The sequence below is a fragment of the Pteropus alecto genome, unplaced genomic scaffold (genome assembly GCF_000325575.1).
Source record: "Pteropus alecto unplaced genomic scaffold, ASM32557v1 scaffold177, whole genome shotgun sequence".
Taxonomy (NCBI): Eukaryota; Metazoa; Chordata; class Mammalia; order Chiroptera; family Pteropodidae; genus Pteropus; species Pteropus alecto.
In genome coordinates this window covers 12,968,045-12,988,154 of record NW_006442207.1, presented here as the reverse complement: position 1 = coordinate 12,988,154, position 20,110 = coordinate 12,968,045, and the positions used below count along the sequence as shown (strand labels likewise).

General features: G+C 38.1%; 1 protein-coding gene and 1 non-coding gene across 4 annotated transcripts in view; one reads left to right on the top strand and one right to left on the bottom strand.

The window, feature by feature from the left end:
- Nucleotides 1–20,110, bottom strand: part of ARMH3 (armadillo-like helical domain containing 3) — a 77,390-nt gene that overhangs the window by 38,682 nt on the left and 18,598 nt on the right. For all 3 annotated transcript variants that reach the window (XM_025039180.1, XM_006920957.3, XM_025039179.1), the window contains exons 6-16: nucleotides 19,901–19,993; nucleotides 19,039–19,113; nucleotides 18,835–18,921; nucleotides 14,787–14,843; nucleotides 13,583–13,626; nucleotides 12,439–12,499; nucleotides 10,874–10,920; nucleotides 10,274–10,349; nucleotides 8,673–8,766; nucleotides 5,346–5,447; nucleotides 405–463 (exon numbers count right to left, since the gene is read on the bottom strand). In XM_025039180.1, the coding sequence (XP_024894948.1) occupies nucleotides 405–463; nucleotides 5,346–5,447; nucleotides 8,673–8,766; nucleotides 10,274–10,349; nucleotides 10,874–10,920; nucleotides 12,439–12,499; nucleotides 13,583–13,626; nucleotides 14,787–14,843; nucleotides 18,835–18,921; nucleotides 19,039–19,113; nucleotides 19,901–19,993 (795 nt within the window). The remainder of the gene's footprint in view (nucleotides 1–404; nucleotides 464–5,345; nucleotides 5,448–8,672; nucleotides 8,767–10,273; nucleotides 10,350–10,873; nucleotides 10,921–12,438; nucleotides 12,500–13,582; nucleotides 13,627–14,786; nucleotides 14,844–18,834; nucleotides 18,922–19,038; nucleotides 19,114–19,900; nucleotides 19,994–20,110) is intronic.
- On the top strand, nucleotides 4,623–4,741 carry LOC112470194. The gene has a single exon (XR_003042880.1). It is a non-coding gene; the product is annotated as a 5S ribosomal RNA (ribosomal RNA).

Sequence of the window (20,110 nt, the reverse complement as noted above, 5' to 3'; positions counted from 1 at the left end):
TTGAGCTCCTTTTCCATTTTTTACAATGGAAAAGACCCAACAGGAGCAGCTTCAAAGGGGCAGGATTATTTTTTTCTAAAGAGGATTAAGTCTCTTGTTTAAAACTATTAAGAGCTAGAATCTTCCAGTTCTCAATTATAACATATCACAATTCATTATTCATTCATGAAGTATATACTAATTTAGCCTCTACTTTGTGCCAGACACTGAGAATAGACTGGTGAAGGAGACAAAGTACCTGCTAACAGAGTTTGCATTCTAGCGGGAGGAGACAGACAATACAAAGGGGGCAGATTTTCTTTCTTAGCTTTAAGACCTTAAAAGTCAGGAACTGAGAGAGAAGGGCAGGAAGAGATGGCACTTTGTAAGAAATTAGCTAACACAAGAAGACTGGTGAGACCTACCTCTGCAATACATGTGAGGATGATCAGACAGAGTTTGCCACTGTGAAGCCGGTGCTCATCTGTAAAATAAAAGTGAACTCTTCTCTCTAAATCATTCAGGCTATGTTTCTAAAGAATAAAGATGTGTATCATCAAAAAGAATATTCACACTTCCTCTCCCCACAAAATTCATGAATGAAAATCAAGGTCCTTCTAGAATAATTCTTGCTTTTCTTCTAGGCAAAAGAATTCCCCCAGAAGATTTTTTTAAATATGCTGGTGGTCTGATGGACAGCTAACTACCTTCCTGAGAGCCATCTAATTATTGTAATAGTTCTACTGTCATGGCCCAAATCAGTCATGCCCTTTGCTTCCATATCAGCCCTTTGCTTCTGAACAGTCAGGTCCATTCCCTTTCCAACCCCTCTCCATCTACTAGCTATAAGCACCACCATCTACACTCACCTACCACAAAATCTAGAAAGGTTTTATAACTATTCATAGCAAACTGACAGTGGAATCAGAAAGAAATTAACTGAAGACCAGGATCCAGCTCATGCTTCTCCTTGCACTGTGCACATTATTTATGAACAAGAAAGCTGTGAATTCTTGATCATTTTTCTTCCTGTGAAAGTTATTCACTCTGAAATACTTACTTAGTATCTACTATGGAGCAGGCACTGCACTGGGCACTAGAGATATAGCACCGAAATAAAGGTCCCTGGCCTCCCAAAACTCACATTCGATTATTAAAAAAGAAGGTGGCAATCTCAATAGCAGGGCTCTAAGCCCACACAAGAAAGAGCTACTCCATTACCACCAATTACCAGAACCATCAAAGATTATTTACTTTCCAGGATCTTTGTATATTGGGGGCGGTGGGAGGGGGTGTGAAATAGAGGAAAGAATAGAGTCATACCAGCTTATCCAAAATAGGCAAATGGTTTATGATATCTCAAATTAGCTTTGACAGGACCCAGTTTGAAGTCCATTCTGGAGAGATCTATTAACAGATTGTAGCGCTACAGAAGTGAGCTAATAGTTCTCACCCTGACATTAACCTGCTACTTCCTCGAAGACAGAATCTATCAACTAAAACCTGACAATTAAAAAGCATAATGGGGGTTATAGTCCAGAAATACATTTACCTCTCCTCAGAGACAGGCAGTGCAAAAAAGAGTAATGATGATAATCCCTAGCTAACATTCCCCATAGCTTACATCAGAGCCCCTGGCAACAGGAAGAGAAATGCTCCTGCCTATGTGAATCTAGATTCATGAGACTCTCCTACCTCTGCTTCTGGCCAGAGTTTCACTGGCACTATCCTCTTTTCCCCCAAAAGCTGATAAGCAACTCTCACAGAAAAGCCTATAGCTACCCCGCTGCTTAAAAAAAAAGTTTCTAATGCAAAAATAAGGCATATTTCATTTTAGACATTTTTTAATTCATAAAAGGACAATAAAAAACAAATTTGATCATACTGCCCAGATGTCATAACAGTTAAGACTTTGATGAATCAACCTAAAGTCTATGTATAAATATACATATATTTTTAAAATATGTTTGCCTAATATCTATTTTAAAGGTTGAGCAGATACTCCTTTAAGGTAACAATACTCAAGTCAGAAGAACTTCAGGAAGGAAAGGCTTTGAAATCAGAGACAAATCAAGGGAATGATAAACACAAAATTCTAGACAGTTGGGAGGAAAAGAGTGACTGGGGAGGGGACACACAGGTAGCTTCAACAGCATTAATAATGGCTTAAGTTGGGTAGTAAGTTTGCATATGTTCATTTTATTATTATACTTTATGCTACTTATTATACTTACTATAAACCTTATAACAATATCCATATATATTAAAAGTATATTTTATAGGTATCAAATGATAAGTAAAGAAAAGAAAATATCTGGGGAGTAGGGAGTGAGGAGTAGGGCCAAGAAGAAGTGGCTTCTGTTGCTCCTAAAAACGTAATGTGATCCTGTTAGCCAGGAGATGCAGAAGGTCAGGAGCTTAAGAGACAGGAAGAAAACCAGGCCAATGAAGCCACGTTGGAGCCATTGTTGAAATTAACCCTTCATCATACCTAACCCTGCCCCTTGCCATATTTAGGCTACCTATTGGCAAAAACTTAACCCAGCCTGTGTTTAGAGAGACAGCCTGAGGCAACCCATACTGCAATTAACCTGCTCTCAATTTTGTTTTCCATTTTATGGATGGCAAAGTGACCAGGACAAAAAGGTTTATATAATCATTAAAGCTAAAAATGAGTTCACTGTGTTATATCAAGCAAAGCTTAAAGATCATTTTCAGGGTCACATCTATGCAGTTTCTATCTTCTGTGATTGCTGCAATATGCTGAGAGAAAGAAAGGTTACCCCTTTCCATAAAGGAGAAATCAATGGCCTCAGGAAACATTGATACACAAGAGTCTTGTTATCTTTGCCAGCCTGATCTTACTTGCCAAGTCTCAGAGGTTCACCATCTCTGCAGCTCCCAATGGACTGCTCTGTGTTAGGAGTTTGCGACATGAGCTACTAGCATCTACCTCATCCCTGTATATAGCTCTCTCTCGAGCACATTCACAAGGCATACATAACAAAAAGTCTAAGTTTGTAAGGTAGGGATCTCCAAGAGCTAATATAGTATGTCCAAGGATAAAAAGGTTCAGACTCTGCCCACCCAGGCTCCTTTCAACTCTGCCAATTCTGCATTTCCCATATTTACATTTTAATTTTCTATCTCTGTCTACCGATGTTTCCGTCTCACTACAAAAGCCCCCAAATCCTAGTCTTACCCTCGTATGCAGCCTTTCAGCTCCATTTTGAAATTCCTGAAAACCCTCATACCAGAAACCTGCTCAGCCCATGGCAAAACAGAGCCTTCTAAAGTATACTTTATGTCTACGGGAATCGTAAACCACCTCACAAAGCATTAGTCTCTCCTCATGAAAAGTAAAGTGGCAAAAGTAATAGTACTTTAGCAATTTTGCTTCTACAGTGGAAGCAAAATTTTTTGTTATCTGAGAATCTGAAGCTTGTCCATAGACCATAATTTAAGAACCCAAACTTCAACTACTTAGCAGAGAGAACAGCTGGTTCCTAAAATAGGATTTAAAGATTCTTATAAAGAAGGCGTATAAAGGAAGGCTATACACCAAATTGTTAAGAATGATTAACTCTAAAGAGCTTAATTCCAAAAGAATTTCACTTTGTAAGTTAACCATTGCTAGAATGTTTTAATTTTTAACAAATACTATTCTAATTACTGTTGTAATTAGGAAAAAAAAATCCTTCTAAATGAGAAAAGTCCCCTGGATCAACCTATAGGTATCAAATAAGATGCTAATAAAAATGCTCACTAAAATGCTACGTGGAGTTAAAAAAAAAAAAAAACTATCAGTTATGAAAAACGTTTTGGGGACAACTGGGAAAATCTAGATATGAACTGAATATTATAAGGTATTAGAAAATTATTGTTGATGGTCTTAGCTATAATAATGAATATCTCAGAAAACAACCTTCATTTTGAGATACATGCCAAAGTGCTTAAGGTGTGAATTAGAATGATGTCCGCAACTTACTTCTAAATAATTCAGCCAAAATAACAATAACACACAAAGAAACTTAGAGACAAATCAAATATGGCAAAATGTTAATGGGTACGTGAGTGATCACTGTATGATCTTTTCAACTTCTCTGTACACTGGAATTTTTTCACTTTAAAAATTGAGAGGAAAAATGCTACCTAAAAGGTTTATTTCCAGAGAATCTTAAAACTGGGATATATTCCACTTATATAAGGTACCTAAAGTAGTCAAATTCATAAAGACAGAAAGAAGAATGTTGGTTGCCAAGGGCTAGGGAAAGGGGAAAATATGGAGCATGGGGAGTTAGTGTTTAATGAGTACAGAGTTTCGGTTTCGCAAGATGAAAAGAATTTAGGAGAGGGTAGTAATGATTGCCCAACAATGTAAATGTACTTAATGCCACTAAACTGTATATTTAAAAATGGTTAAAATGGTAAATTTTATTTTATGTCTATTTTATCACAATAAAAAAATAATAGAAATAAATACTGTGAACACTCATTAATCCAGTACAAAAAAAAAAAAACTGAGTTAAAAAAACAAACCTGAGATGTATACTCAGTAGAATTCGCCGATTTCCTCCCAATCCCTTCTCACTCCTAACCCAAGTATTCTACTACCCTAACACCAATTAAAAAAACATAGAAAAGTCTATGGCCATGCCACCCTGAACGTGTCCAATCTCATCTGATCTTGGAAGCTAAGCAGGGTCGGGCCTGGTTAGTACTTGGATGGGAGACCACCTAGGAAGACCAGGTGCTGTAGGCATTTAAAAAAAAAAAAGAACATAGAAAAATCATAAATAGGAAGAACATGACACCAGACAGGATAAACTCAAACTTCTACAGCATCCATTTTTCTCCAACTTTCCACTCTGCATTTCTGGGATAGGTACTGACACTTCTATTTTAAGTGTTAAGGAACACAGTCTCTCTGAATCTCACCTTTCCTACTGTACTCTGTACAACGGTCCTCAAATTCTCACCATAAGCTGGTGCTTTCAGTTCTTGTCCTCAAAAGGGAATTCCCTGAAACGTGCTACTCCCCCCACTTCCTACACAAAAGAGTTTGCATCTACTTACCAAAATCTGCTAAGACGACTTGCTAGTTTTTGTAGAGACCTTTTTTTTCCCTGTTCTATTTCAAAGCACTCCCCCTCCAGCTCCAGGTTTTTCCAACACCACCTAACTGCCAATTGGCAGTGAAAAAAATCACTGTTTTCCAGTAATCAAGGCCATTGCCCTGCACAGGAGGCGCCAACAACAGTTCATCTTGCCAAAGCTTCAAAGTATTAATATTGCCTTTTGATTTTAGATAAATAGCTGCCTGCCACACCTCTTGCTTCCTGAGCCCCCATAGTAGCATGCCTTACCTTTGGTGTCCTGCATGACAATTGAGCTATACTTTAAGAAGGTTATCAGTAGATTACTGGTCTGTACATCTGCATCCAGTGGGAGTTCCACAGAACTTATAACTGCAATAGAACAATGAAATGCAATTAGCCTATACTACAACTTCTACTAACATAGACAATTTGCCAGCAGGCAAGAAAATCACTAAATAAGCTTTATCCACAATAGAGGGAGGACCAAGTGCTTATCATAAAAACTTTATCTAGCCTTCCTAGGCCTCTAGAGCCCTTCCTACTCCCAAGATTAAGCCCGAAGCCCTTCTCTCATAACTAGAAGGGCCAGTCTCCAGGAACAGTGCTTTTCTCTCAACATCCTAAAAAGGGTATTTTGATTTTTCTAGCTCCAAGTAACCCAAAAGCATTCAGCGCCCTTCTTAAAGGCACTCTGATTTGTACCTAAGAGAAAGATCTGTACTGAATATATATGAGCCTTGCTTGGATGAGTCTCCTGCTTAAAATAAATGACAATTCATTCCTAATAAGGAGAAATCTTGCTCAATTTTGAGAATAAGCCTTTAAACTAGAAATACCCAAGATGGAAGAGAAAAAAGTTAAGGCACAACTACATTCAAACTCTACTCCTTAATTCCTTACCCCACAGGAAAGGGAACCTAAAAAGGAACACTAGACTGAAAATCGGTGGACATTATTGATTGGGACAGTCTGGGAACTGAGTCTTATATACCCAGCTGCTTGCTGTTTCCAAGAGAAACTACCCCCACCACTGCCCCCACTTTCTGAGCTACAGTCCCAGTGAACACTGAGGAACCAGACCAGGGCTAACTCACAGAGAACAGCCTTTTGGAGATTTCCCAAGTATCTAAGATTTTAAATTAGACTTAGACATCTCATTAAGTGCTTTTACATTAAGACACCATATATAAGTAAAAAGACCTTCACGATGGGACATCCAGACAAGCTAGAGAACCTATAGCTTTCTACTGTATTTCAACTCATGAATTCTCAGCTGAGTTTGGGATATTATTTATATGTATTGATACCATAATGGATCTCTCTGGAGTTATTACAATGTATGCAGAGAACATTTATTAACAATGGGAAACATTTGCATATTATGGATCTATAATACAAAGCAAGCAGAGCAAAAAGCCTTATGAGAAGAAATTAGCATGCCCAAACCTTGGGTGCTTTCACACAGTTCAATCCATAAGAATTAATAAAAGACGAACATATTTTTATATTGAAATACTAAAAGGTATGAATTCATGTTATGGGTAAATGACCTGAGACTGTCATTTCAAACAACAGCCTATTCTGAAACTCAGAGACCATCATCATTCCTTAGTCTAATACAGAGAGGCATCTAACTGGTAAGTGGGACTTTTTTTCCCACTCACACACAACAATAACTGGAAAACTGTCTTACATAATATGTAGAGATACAGCAGTATATGTATTTTTAGTTTACCAGAAAGTCTCATGCCAAGGCTGAGTTGTCAAATGTCAAGTCTGAGCTGAGAACAAATGTTACAGCTAAACTGCTGGCTTTTAAAAACAATGGCTCCAGTGACATACCTTTAAATATAACTGGGCTGCTGAGCACCACTATAATTACAAACCAAAACCTAAAAACAAGGTTATAATATTTAGTACCCCCACAGAACACAAATGAGTTAGAAGGAGGAAAAAGAACAAAATAAGAGAGAATAAAATCCCTCACAAATTAAAATCTCCTTCCTAAGTAAGTTTTTCCTTGATCTTTGGCTTCATAATTCTTCCCAGCAGCCTTTGTCAAGGGAGACAGTCAATTGAAAGTGGGCTGACTCCATCTCTCCACTAGAAAAAATAAAAGCTCACTAGTTGTAGGTAAGCAAGCACAAATCCTGCCATTGCATAATCAAGTGTGTGGGTGGAAGTGTTCACAATGAACAGTTTGAAAGGCAGTTTCTCTGAAGCAGCCAAACCCCAACATCACATGGAACTCAGATATACATATACATATATATATGTATATATATATAGCTTCTGATATCCATGGTAACCAGGCAGGCTTCATCCTTAAAGAGAAAGAACAGTATTTTCATTGGATTACTCAGTGACCTGAATAAGCAGAGAGACAAGTAGGCAATCCTCACTACTTGCTCTTTCTAATTAAGATATTTTGGAATTTGGCTTTCAATTTTAAACAAATCCAATTTGCTACCACAGACTTGAATACCAATGGCACCTCCCTATCATGCTTCTAACCAATACTGCTTGTACTACTTTGAAATGCTACTGCTACAGTGTGATTATGAAAATTTAAGAGAGAAAGCAGATTAAAGATCACTTCATATACAGACAATAGGGAGGCACAAAGAAAGGATCAAAGTTAGATTTTCTGTACTTCTTTACCAAAAATCAGGTTAACATTTGAGGCAAAACATCAAGTATTAATGAAGACTATTTTTTGGTTAAAGTATTCCATCAAACACACTCTGCTTGCAATAGAACCAATGCAGGTGACACAAAGTTTATTGTGCAAGATACATAACTTCTCTTCTGTTACCTTTTTCCTTAAGTTCCAGCCACAAGATTTATAAAGAAAAATGTTTTTTATTATTTTTCAGGGAGAGAAGTCTTAAATACCCACCAAACTCCCAATTACAATACAGTCAAAGCTTGTCATTCTCTAACTGATAGTGGCCAGCTGACACATAACAGTGAGTAAATCTCAGGCTCACTTTCTCATGCATTTATTCAACAACTATTTAGTAACCAATACCCATGCTAGGCACTATGCTGGGCAGAGAACAGTGAAAAAAAATAGACATGGTTCCTGCCCTGATCCATATCTTGATTCTTAATCTCAATTCTCATTAAACTTAAGCAAACCACTTATTTCTCTGGCCTCAATTCCCTCATTTGTCAAATGGTAACATGAGATAACATTACTATTTTATATTTATCTTAGTGAAATATTCATAACACATCTCATTTGAGCCTTACAAGTATCCTCATAGTTTGGCAGGACAAGTATCCTCATACTTGTATCCTCATAGTTTGGCAGGACAGACATCACTGACCTCTCAGGTACTTTTAAGATTTAGCATTCCATGATTCTACAACCATTCCCTGAGGACAAGCTGGAGTTATGTAGCTCCTTACAAAGAGAAAAGCACTTCACTATCTTTTCCAAAGTTTTCTTTAGAGCTTCAAAAGTCCTGAAGGATAGTATTTCAGGTCATTTCTTATGTGAAAGAATAAACAACTGTGTCATTTGTTCAACACAGCTATGCTCACCTTAAAAGATCATATGAATCAAAACGAAAGAGATAGTGAGCTTACCATCGGAGGAGGGTGGTGTGGTCCCAAGTGGTGTGGCAGGGGCTGTTGGAGCAGGACTGACAGGGGTTGTCACCAAGCCCATTTCTGGATGACTCTGAAAGAGAAAATCCAGTTCTGAGTACCATCTGCTTAATATCCTTTCTGGTATTCCTGGCCTCAAAGACAGAAAGCTCACTGAGGGGGGACCGCTTCTACATCTAGTTCTCATGACTATCTGATTACTGTGGATGCTTGCTAAACTCTAACTGTTCTGTGGGCTAGTTTTTTAAAGCAATTAAGTTACCATTATATAAGTATTTCTGCAGAACCATACAAAAAAAACACTGGAGTAAACAAATATGCAGGATTATGCTACAAAAAAGGGAGCATTAGCAGTCCTATCTAAACCTTGGAAAGGACTACTTTTATCAGATCAACCTAAAATACATCTATAGACTATTCTGATGACCACAAAGTTGATAATAAATGCAAGTGAACCAAGGGAATAACAGGTACTATAAAAAGAGCTATGCAGATGGCAGCCTGCCTGTTTCACAACAAATAAGAGTGTGTGGGGTGGAGAGGTGAAGACATGGGGAAGATATCCAGTGGGGACCAAAAAAGATGACTCCTCTGTCCCTGACCTTCCTTAGCCATCCCTGCCACAGCAGTTCTTGAGAATTAAACTGAGTGGCAACTTACTCCCTTCTCCCCAACAGCTTTACTAGCCTTTACCTCTCTTTAATATCAGTTACAGAATTCAGAGAGCAGTCAAGAAACAGTGAGAATGGTAAATAAAGTCTCTTATCAATTGTGAAATGATAAATGTCCTCCTAAGCAGACCCCAAACCAACACACTGCTTTTCAAGTATGACATTTTTTGTTGTTGTTAAACTCAATCTCAGTGGATCCCATACACATCTGCCCTTTGAGAAAAAAAGCATAAGAAAACTCTCCTTTAAAAGAAACTTCATACATATTTTAAACAATCTGGCTTTAAAATGAAAACGCTTTATCAATTTTTTAAGACAGATTTCAATGGAGCACTTGAGTTCTCAGTGTATTTTTAGTCTCCTTCTGTACCAACTACTGAGGCTATATCCCTTAGGCAAATGACCCAGCACTGGTATTGTGACTTCATGCTTTCAATATCTGTAGACCATTTCTTCTGTTAACAGTTAACCTTACACTGGACAGGATATTTTTTACTTTTCTTCTTTGGAAATTGGTGAGATAATAAGATATGTAACTTGGCCTATTTTATCTCCAGTTGTAATTCCACAATGGTTTAGAAAGCAGAAAGCCTGATATAAAAATTCATATGGGCAGATAATGCCAAGGGATTTCCAGTGAGCCAAATGAAGTAATCTCAGCTCATTTGGGTTAACAGAATCAGTAAACTGGTCAAAACCATTAACTTTGCATGTTATCAGACCCACTTCAGATGGAAACATACATACTTGAGGAGAGCACAAGCAAAGGCAAATGATGCAACTCTTTGTTACTACCACTTACCAATGCAAAGCAGGGCTTAAACAGGCAAAGCCAGGAAGGCTTTTCAATGGAGTTAATTTGCATGAAATTCAGGGAGAAAAAGGATTGGAGTTTTTAATACAACCAACCTGGGCTAACACTGTGATGAAGTTGCGATTTAAATGAACAGCTTCATAAAGTGCCAGAAGGATGGCTTCATTGGTTCTAAAGAGAAAGAGAACAAATTGAAGAGGCTGTTATAGTGGAGGAGTTAAAACAAAATAGCCATCAAGATAAGATTTCACCCCAGCTCCTCATTATCAATCCCTCTGAGTTTCTAATGCTCCCTTTATTCCCTTGTTGGGCTTATGTACAGGGTATAACAGACAAAAAGGAAAGAGTAAAAGGCATTAACTTTAATTTCTTAGTTCTTATCTACTTTATTCACTATTTTCACTCTCATTTTCCCACCCCAATCCAGTTAAGTCCTTAACTGGCTCAGACAGCCAGCCTTCTCTCATTTCATTCCAGAGAGATGGGAACAGTTTTTCAGCTTCTTGGGGCCCCATATACAAAACCAAAGTAGAGTTTTCTAAGAGTCCATTATTAAAACCCAAGAAATATTTGACAAGTCACCAAAAAAGTCTGAATCTGTAAAAGATTAGCAAGAGGTAACATTTCACACTCTTATCCAGTCACAGAGTCCGCACTAAAGCTCAAGTCACTACACAAGAATGTCAGGCACTTACTGTACTGAGATTTTTTCATGGGCATCTGCTATGAACATGCTGCCCACCTGTGGAAGAAACGGGGAATTACAGACTTATAGCAGAAAAATATAAGAGCTCTCTCTGCCTATTAAGCCTTTTATTAGTGAAAAAAACAAGCTACTTGCAGCCCAAAGGAACTCGGAACTCTGGCCCACCAGACATACACAACCCAAACCAGCCTACTCTGAAGATCTTAAAAGAATCATAATAACTGAAATAACGAGAACTCCACTGAGTTATCTTTCCTGAAAGGGGCTTAGTACTTTTGTCCAGCTCTCTTTTTCGATGTTTAAGTTTAGTAACTGCTGACAGCAAGTAAATGTTACCCTAGACATCCTCATCACTCTGCAGCTTCCCTGGAAGTTGCTTATTTGAAGTTCAAAAACTAATTCATGAGACAACACAGAAAGCAGGCTGATTTCATCTAACACAGAGCTGTCTTTGGAGGAATATTTGGGTTTCAGCCAAGAACTGTCTATGTGAGACCCATTGTCCAGATCACAAAATCTTTAGTTTGTGTCCTAGGCAGGGCGGCCGAAAAAGTAAACAGTAGGTTGCCTTCAATATGTGTGATATCCGAGGCACTGAGAAAGATGCCCATCCCTCTAAAAATACCTTTCTACCTGCTTACTGATGTCCAAAACTACGCATTTAACAAATTCATTTAACAAAACATCAATACAGAACGCTCCTACTGCTCTGACCTCTGAGAGACTTTACTTATTTATGCTTCAGAGTGAAAGAGCTTATCAAGTCCTTCCTGAGAGTAGAATCTGAGAAGAAAAGAAGGGGAAAAGGCATAGGCATTTAGGGAAAAAATTGCCTGTTAAGGGGAAGAAGGATGGCTGTTTCTTGCAATAAATTAAAAAACTGTCTTGACCTAGGGCTGCTTACTTGAATAGTGATACCCAAGAAGACAGATTCTCTGAATCTGCCTAGATTCTAAGAACTGCTAGATTTATCTCTTAAAAATCAGTCCCAGATTATGCAGCCCAAAACGTCTGTAATGCCAAAATTGAGAACGCTTCCTCAGCAATCTTGTAAATTAGACCAATAACCTTCCTAGACCATGGCCCTTTCAGCCCATTGGGCCTTCAGAGAGGTGATTCAGATCCACTGCACCAATCCCTTGACTCCAGGACCAGCTATGAGGGACAGACTGGCCACCGCAGACAGACAAGGAGCACTCACATTTGGATTCAGATCTAAACCCTCCTATTCTGTGTTCCATAGGGTCAAGTCCTCAAACAGAGCCAACTCTTCAGAAAGCAAAAGTCTAGCTTATGTACTTTTTCTGTAGGCCTTAAAAACTGAATTAATTAATTTGAAAAAATCCATCCCAGAGGAATCTAAGCTCTTTCTCCTATCTCACTTAGGTTTGAAAATCACTAAGAGATACAGCTTTCAAAAAAATTTGCTCTGAGCAGCCTCTCTCTCTTCATCAAGCCATCACCTCAAACATCTGAACTTCTTAACCTAGATTTGCCTATCTCTGCAGACCTCTTACATTTCTGAGCAGGAGAGAAAAAACAAGTAAGACTTACCATATTTGTTAAAGCAGAGAAAAAACCGCTTTGGTGTTCTTCTTCCTTGTCTTTATACTGCCTGAACAAAAATAACTAAATTCAACTTTAGTATTATTTATCGAATATGTCTTTGTCCTTGGTATTCTAGGTAATCAGGCAGGGCACTAGTATAATTCACTGACTCCAAAAAACAAAAGCATTGACAGCCTAGTCCCTGCAGTTTCCCCTGCAAGTTAAGAGGCACACATCTGCTCTTGAGGTAGTGTGTACCAAAATGCCTGGCTACTCTGGGAGAGACTTAGAAAGCAAGCTGCAAAAGTGTGAAACTGCTCTAACATATGGCTGATCCAGTTATTTCTCAAACAGACTATTAGTTAAAAAGTGTGACAGAGAAATTACTTCAAGGCTGTAAGAATGAAAATTCTTGTTTATTTCTGAAGGAAGAAGCAGGGAAATCTGTGGGCTAAAAGTAACCTATTTGTAGAGATGGGATAGATTTAAAATTCCAACACCCAATTGTGCATGAGGAAAGTCTGGAAAGGAGCAAGAAAGACCCTGCCTGGCCCTGCCAGGATTAGGAAAACGTCTGGTTTCCATTCACTGAATACCAGATCCTTCCCCATCCCTAGCAGGAGAAAAAGTAACCATCAATGAAGAGAGCTCCCAGAACAGACAGGGACTCTGGGAATTTGTAGTTGATTCCTGATGAAAAAAAAAGCATCTGTCAACTGTTGAACTAATTCAGTATGTTTTTTGCTTTTACTTAATTTTTAAGCATACAAAAAAGCAGTGCTTTTCAACCTTTTTTTACATAGAAAATGATTTCTGTACGATACACTGGGCTAAATGTGTGCTTGTGGCTGGAATACTAGTTAAAATGCTCTGCAATAAAATACCAAAAGTTGTAAAAGAATGTGTCTAATTGCTTAAAGAAAAGATGGACATTAACCTCATGGCTACTTTTTCCCTGGTGTTAGAAACAACCCCTGATAAAGCTATCAAGACAAGCTAGAACAAATACATCCACCAGCAGATGTACCTCTGAGTACTCTTCTAGGATAGGTAAGAGACATTCATTCACCCAAGACTCTAATAAACCTGTTTCCTACTCAACCAAATTCAAATGAAAATTAGAACTTTCTCTTCTAGAAAGTGGACTTACCTGTTATACTCAGATAAAGCCTGAGCAATCACAAGCCCCATTCCCTAGAAAGAAAAAAAGATAGCACAGGTGAATTAAAGAGCTCGTGGTGATACTATGATTAGGCCAAGGAAAACACTAATTGCACCCCCAAGGTCCAAGCCCAAGAAGTTTTACCTGAAATTTGGCAACAAATACAAAAGTTCTGAGAGACATTCCCACAACATCAAAAGGAATTTCTTTGGAGAGATTTTTCTGATCTAATTATCTTATTGTTACTTAATAGAGTAATAGGGGATGAAACAGACCAGCCCAGATCACTGACAATTCTACTGGGATCATTTTCACCTCAAAAGAGAAGACAAAAACAAAAAACTCTCACGTCTCTAAAACAACCACAATGAAAGTGACAATGTATCCCATGCTAAATGAAGGTGCATATAAACAAGCCATTCTCTTTCAGGCCACAGGAAAACAAGAGTATAATTGGAAAGAAACATCCAATAAATGAAAAAATGACTTATCAACTTTCCTTCTAGAATCTATTAAGCACAACACAAAATAAGGCAACAAAATGAATCATATGTGCTTCCCATTCATAAAGAAGAATGAAGAGGGCAAAATGGAAAGAGAATAAAGTCAGACACCTGGTCATGTTCCTCCTCCCTATATTCAGAAATCAGATGTTATTTCCCAAACTTTCAATGATATATTGTAGCAGATATATATATATGTTCATGTTTTAGCTTTACCAAGTCAGGCTTATAAATATCATATAGCTAGTTCTATAAGTAGTAATCTCCCATCATTTGGCCAACTAAGGTTCCTTTTTATTATTTCAACTTTATTGAGGTATAACTGACATAAAATTGGAAGATATTTAAAGTGTACATCATGGTGATTTGATACACCATCTAAGCCTTCTTATTCTTGGAAATGTAACTTATTGACTCTGCAGGATAGTCAACCTCAGCACACTACACCATGAAACATAACCGTTTCATCATGATTAGCAAGCAAATGCCTCCTCAAACCTTCCTTCCATGATGAGAAGATAGAATACATTAAGATAGTTGTATTAATGCTCTAAAAAGAACACCAATTCTCTCTTCATAGCCAGATGAAATTAACACAATAGCTCTCTGCTTTCTCTTCTAAATATCCACTGAAAGAAGTCCACAGAATGCAAGTAATTAAAACAAAACACAAAGATCCAGATACTCACATTAAGAGTGGCCTCATCATCCACAATAGACAGCTTCACAATATAAGGATTCACAGACTGAAAGAAAAAAGGAGACTCAAGGTGAGTGTGACCTACTTAAGAACCCATTAACTATTTAACAAAATATTAACAAAAATGCATCTATAGGGCCCTCTCCATTTCCAGTAAATCAGTGTGCATGGGCATTCCCCAAGCACACGCACACACACAGACACACACATACAAGTTCTATTCTACCTGCATTTTCTTCTAGGCTAAATCAGCTCAGGCCTATATCTGCCACTTCCCCCATCTTTCCCTCTTATTTGTTTCTAAGAAGTAAGTGAATACTGCACAAAACTCACTTTGTCCTATCTTGCCAATAATTTACTGAATCCATAGGGACAACTGTCTTTTGGGGGACATAAAAGCTTCTTTGCCATAGGCACAAATTTATATGTTGCTAAGTTACAGTCTCATCGCAAAGGCTCCCTAACCATTCCACAAATGATATGCAGGACTGATTCACCCACCCGTAAAACAAAGCCACCTTGGGGGTAAAAGTGGCAGCTGCTTAACAGCCAGAGAGGCCATTTATGGATCCAATACCCAAATAACACTGCAGGGGAACTAAAAAAAAAGGATGTAATTACCCAAACTACAATCTGGTCAAGACACTGGGATTTAATGACTGTCCCATCACTTATAGCATTGGAAGATATCTTGAGTTTTTTCAGACCCAATCTCAGCTGGGCAGCATATGGAAATGAACATATATTTAAACTCATTAAGCATTTGGGCCATTTCCTATGGTAGGATAAGAACCAATGACCTGGTCACCTTGAAAACATCCCACTCATGAGATGTAAGGAAAGGCCTCATGTAGATCATGCACCAATTCTAATCCAAGGGAAATAAGGAACAATAGTTCTCAGACTGGCAGTTTTTACAGCAACCAAGAAAACTCATTACTGAGAAACAGGGAAACCCAACTGAAAGGCTAACCCCCCACACAGACCTTATTTAATCAAGTTTCTGAGGGCATCTTTCGAATGTCAATTGGGAATAGAGAAAGAGAAAGCTTTGCTTTCTTAACAGGCCAAATGCTTATAAGGTTTTCTACAACACAATTCAAGGAAGTAAAACTTACTCCATTTGTCACTTGATCTAACAGAGGAAAGCTCTCAACTCTTTTATAATCAACAGTCAAATCCTGCTGGTGCTACAGACTTCAGACAAGATCCAATGCAAGTGGATCCTTGGAAAAGAAAATCAGCAATAGGCTGACCTAGAGATGCTACCTTCTCCTAAAAGGAGAAGGCCACTTTTCTTGGCATAATTTTTGAAAGTCCTAGTCACTCACTTTCCCAAAAGTACACAGTTGTAGGTAGTAATATAGATCATCTGATTACCAAGAAAAGCCTATGCTTTAGCAGCAGTTAGGGAAAAGGCAAGGTGGCTAAAAGCAAGGGTTTGAATTCTAGCTCCTCTATTTATTATGACAAGTTACGAACATTAGACTCAATTTCCACATCTGAAAAATGGAGATAATATCTTCTTCCTTAGGGTAGCTGTGAGACTTAAATAAAGTAAGACATGTAAAATCCTTAGTATATCTAGAATATGGTAAGGGCTCAATGATTAGTAACTATATTTTCTTCTCCTTTGACATTTTTATCACAAAGGAAGCTCTTTAGGGAAGTAAAAAAAAGGAGAGAAAAAAAGAAAAGGAACAACTTGCAACTGGACATAATAAACAATTTCATAATTTCTAGGAAATATCATGTTCAGGGCAGCAGTTGGAGACTGTGTCACTTTATCTCAGGAGACATGGCCAATCTAGAAGGCCAGGATATTAATGCCAGACACTGATTCTCCTTAACGCTATGCACCTGTTGTGCTGGTCACATTTTAAAACTGGGGGCAATCTACTTTTCATCTCCAAAATAGAATTACAAACTCAGTGAGCTTTCATGGGATCACTCTAATAGGGTCCTACTTTATTTGATCTAAACCATACCATACTTACTATTTTTCACCGAACTTCCCTAGACCCTTTTTTCTTGCCTCCTCTATCTCTTTAGATGAATTGACTAAAATGGAATGCATTATTTAAGATAAGAAAGAACTATTTACATTTACTACATGACATCTTTTCTATCACTTCCATTCAAGTCTAACACCTTATTTGCCTTCTTTTCATTCGGCTGAGCAGCCAGCCTCTCTGGTGCCCTGTGCACCTTTCTAGAAAGGTTACAACTTACCATATTGGTCATGGGGTAGATTGTAGTGGTAACTAGAATGCTGCTCTCCCCAGCATACACTCTCTCGTACTAGTTTGCATAAAATTTCACCAGCTTTTGGTTTTGCTGTGTTTCTCTGGAATTCCTCATGTTTCTGTCAAAAATCTTCCTGCTCCATGGTCACTAGGCTTCCTTAATGGTTTCTGGTGAGTGACTTACATCAAAAGCTGCAAAGCTCAGATAAATTATGCCCACCAGCTTGCCCTTGCCTACTATATTAATTCTTCTGGGGCTTCTGACAGACTAAAAGATGCATGCCTCACTCCAGAAATATGATTTTCTCCAGTTCCTTGGCCATGTCCAATTTTTCAGGCTGACATTTCAAAGAGCCCTACTGGGCTGAGCTAGGGTTCAGTTCACATTTAGAGAAGTTAAGCCATTGCCTCAGAATGGCCTGCATCCAGCAGAATGTTCTGAAAATATTCATTACTGATGATGGTGCTTTCCTATCACATATAACTCAACTCTCTTTAACTATCTTTAGCATTTTTCCTCAGCTATTTTTCTTGCTGTTGTAATAAGGCCCCAGAGGCTATTACACATGACAGAGATCAAAATGGCTACCATGCCAACCCCTCCAGATCACCAGAAAAACAGGTGTTGGTGATAAATTACATATTTATTAGTAGCTCTACACACCATTCATCAGTTCCTCCAAGATAATGAAAGTAATCAGCTCCTGGGATTTATAACACATTAACATTGCTCCATATATTCCAGTTCCTCTTTAAGTATTCCTTTCTCACAGCCTCTCCTTCTTCATATGCCCTTTACAAGAATAAGCTCCAGAATTTGTTCCCTATCACTTTCGGCCTGGCTAGGAATCATATCAAACATCACTAAGTGAAGATTCAGAAATTTAGAAATGAAAATCCTCCCTCTGGCTGGCCCACTTCTCATAGCACTGCTACTTCTTAGGGGAGTCAGACTGCCTTAATGCAGCTCCTAGCTTCTGGGTTCAGTAAAGTACTCTCAATGTCTAGAACTCAGTGCCAAATGCTCCCTATTCCTCCGAAGCTCTCTCCAATGAAGCCCTGGGTCTTCCCTAAGTGGCCCCCTCCCTTTTCTGTGTATTCTTCTGCCTTTTGAGAGGAATTAAATAGACGCACCAACTCAAGTAGAAATCTCTGTGTTCTGCCCTTCAACTCAAAAACCTGTAAATCTGTCCCCAGTTAATTCAGGGGCAAAGAAAACTCCAGAATTAATATGGATAAGGCTCTGCCTTCCATTTCCATTAAAATCTACAAAAACTCCCAGACCAACAGTGATACTTATATATACAAGTGAACTACATTAAGCAAATCCAACATATAAAAAGTCCAATCTCTTAAAACGGATGCATTAGGTCAGTGGCTTCCAATCCTGGCCAATCATCATATTCAATAAAAGATCTTAAAAAACACACACACACAGATTCCCAGGTCCCACCTCAAGAGATGCTGATTCAGTGTGTTGAGAGTAAAGCCCAGAAATTTCTTCTTTTTAAAGCATTCCTAGGTGATTCTAATAATAAGCTGGGTTAGCAAACCACTGCATTAGGGATATTTACTCACTTTATTAGAACTTGCACCACAGGAATCCTTTAAACAGCTATATCTTCTGCCCCATGCATGTAATATAGAATTTTTTTAATTTGGTTTATCAAGATTAATCTATATTCCATTTACGAAGAATATATCTTCTACATTAAGCAAATTCCAGTAGGAGTGGCCACATTTAGGAAGACTATAGAAAGATAACTACTGTCCATCAAGGGGCCCACTTACCTCATATTTTCTGTAATTCACCAGCAAAGCCAAGAGGACTACAGCATCATACCCATGCTCCCTACGACTTGGGGGATGGGACAGTATCTGTAACAAGATCCAGAAATGCATAAGAGTGCTAACTCCTAGTTCTTAGGAATGCAGAGAAGATTTTAAGAGGTGGTTTACCCAAAAGAGAAAAAGGTGACAAGGGAATTGACCAACCTGTAAAATTGCTTCAAATATGCTGTTGATCATTACATACTCCAGGATAGTGTTCTGGCTGATGTTATCTGTCACCTAAATGCAATAAAAGACTTTTTTAAAGTCTACACTGAGGCACTCTGATATTTCGTATATCTATCTCCTCTCCTAGCATCTAAGAGAAACAAAAATGTTAAAACATTTAACATTAAAGATCTACTAGATACTTAGTAGACCTTCATAAGCAATCCTGAAGCCACCAGAGCCTAAATAGACACTAAAAGGGTAGGAACTTAACAAATTAAACTCCCTAAATCTCTGAACTTCTCATTGTTTCTCTCATACCCTCACACAAGCATTTGCTTACTAGTCTCTTGGGTTTCATTCCTCAAATGCACAGGAAGAAATTTTTGATCCAGAAGTCTCTGAGCAGGGAAAGGGAACCACCTGAAGTACATGAACAATACCATGCTCTCCACCCACTAGAAGTTACGGGCAAGCTTCATGCTATAAAGTCAAAGTCAGAACAAATAAAAATATTCAGAATCACAAAAACTGTTTCCAAATGAGACCTGATGAGAAGGACAAATCTGACAATCCAGAAGAGAGGAGTTCTCCAGGAATGTATCTAAAGTGACAATTATCACATATCCTGCGTGTTAAAATGCAGTACTTGCTCCAAAGAGCAACTTTCAGGAAGTGAAAGCCCATGCAACTAACTTCCTTCTACACATTCAAATACAACAAAGTGATGATGTAATGCCCCAGTAGAAAATTTATTTTTCTCTTTTCCTTTCTAACTTTAGACTCAATTATTTAAATAAGCTTGCCCCTGCTGCCAATTAATACACTTGACAAAGAAACATATAGATGGGTCACTCACGGTCACTAAGCAAAGGAGAAGTTTCAGACATAAACTCTTCAGACTTTCAGAACCTTCTGCACAAAGCAATGAATCCAAACTCTCCATCAAGTTCTGAGAAAGAGAACCAGTAAGTGTTAAACCATATCAAATAACATTTGTACTGTGTCTTTGTCCAATTCTGGATTATGTTACATAGGGTAATATGAATAACACACAATAAAGCAAACA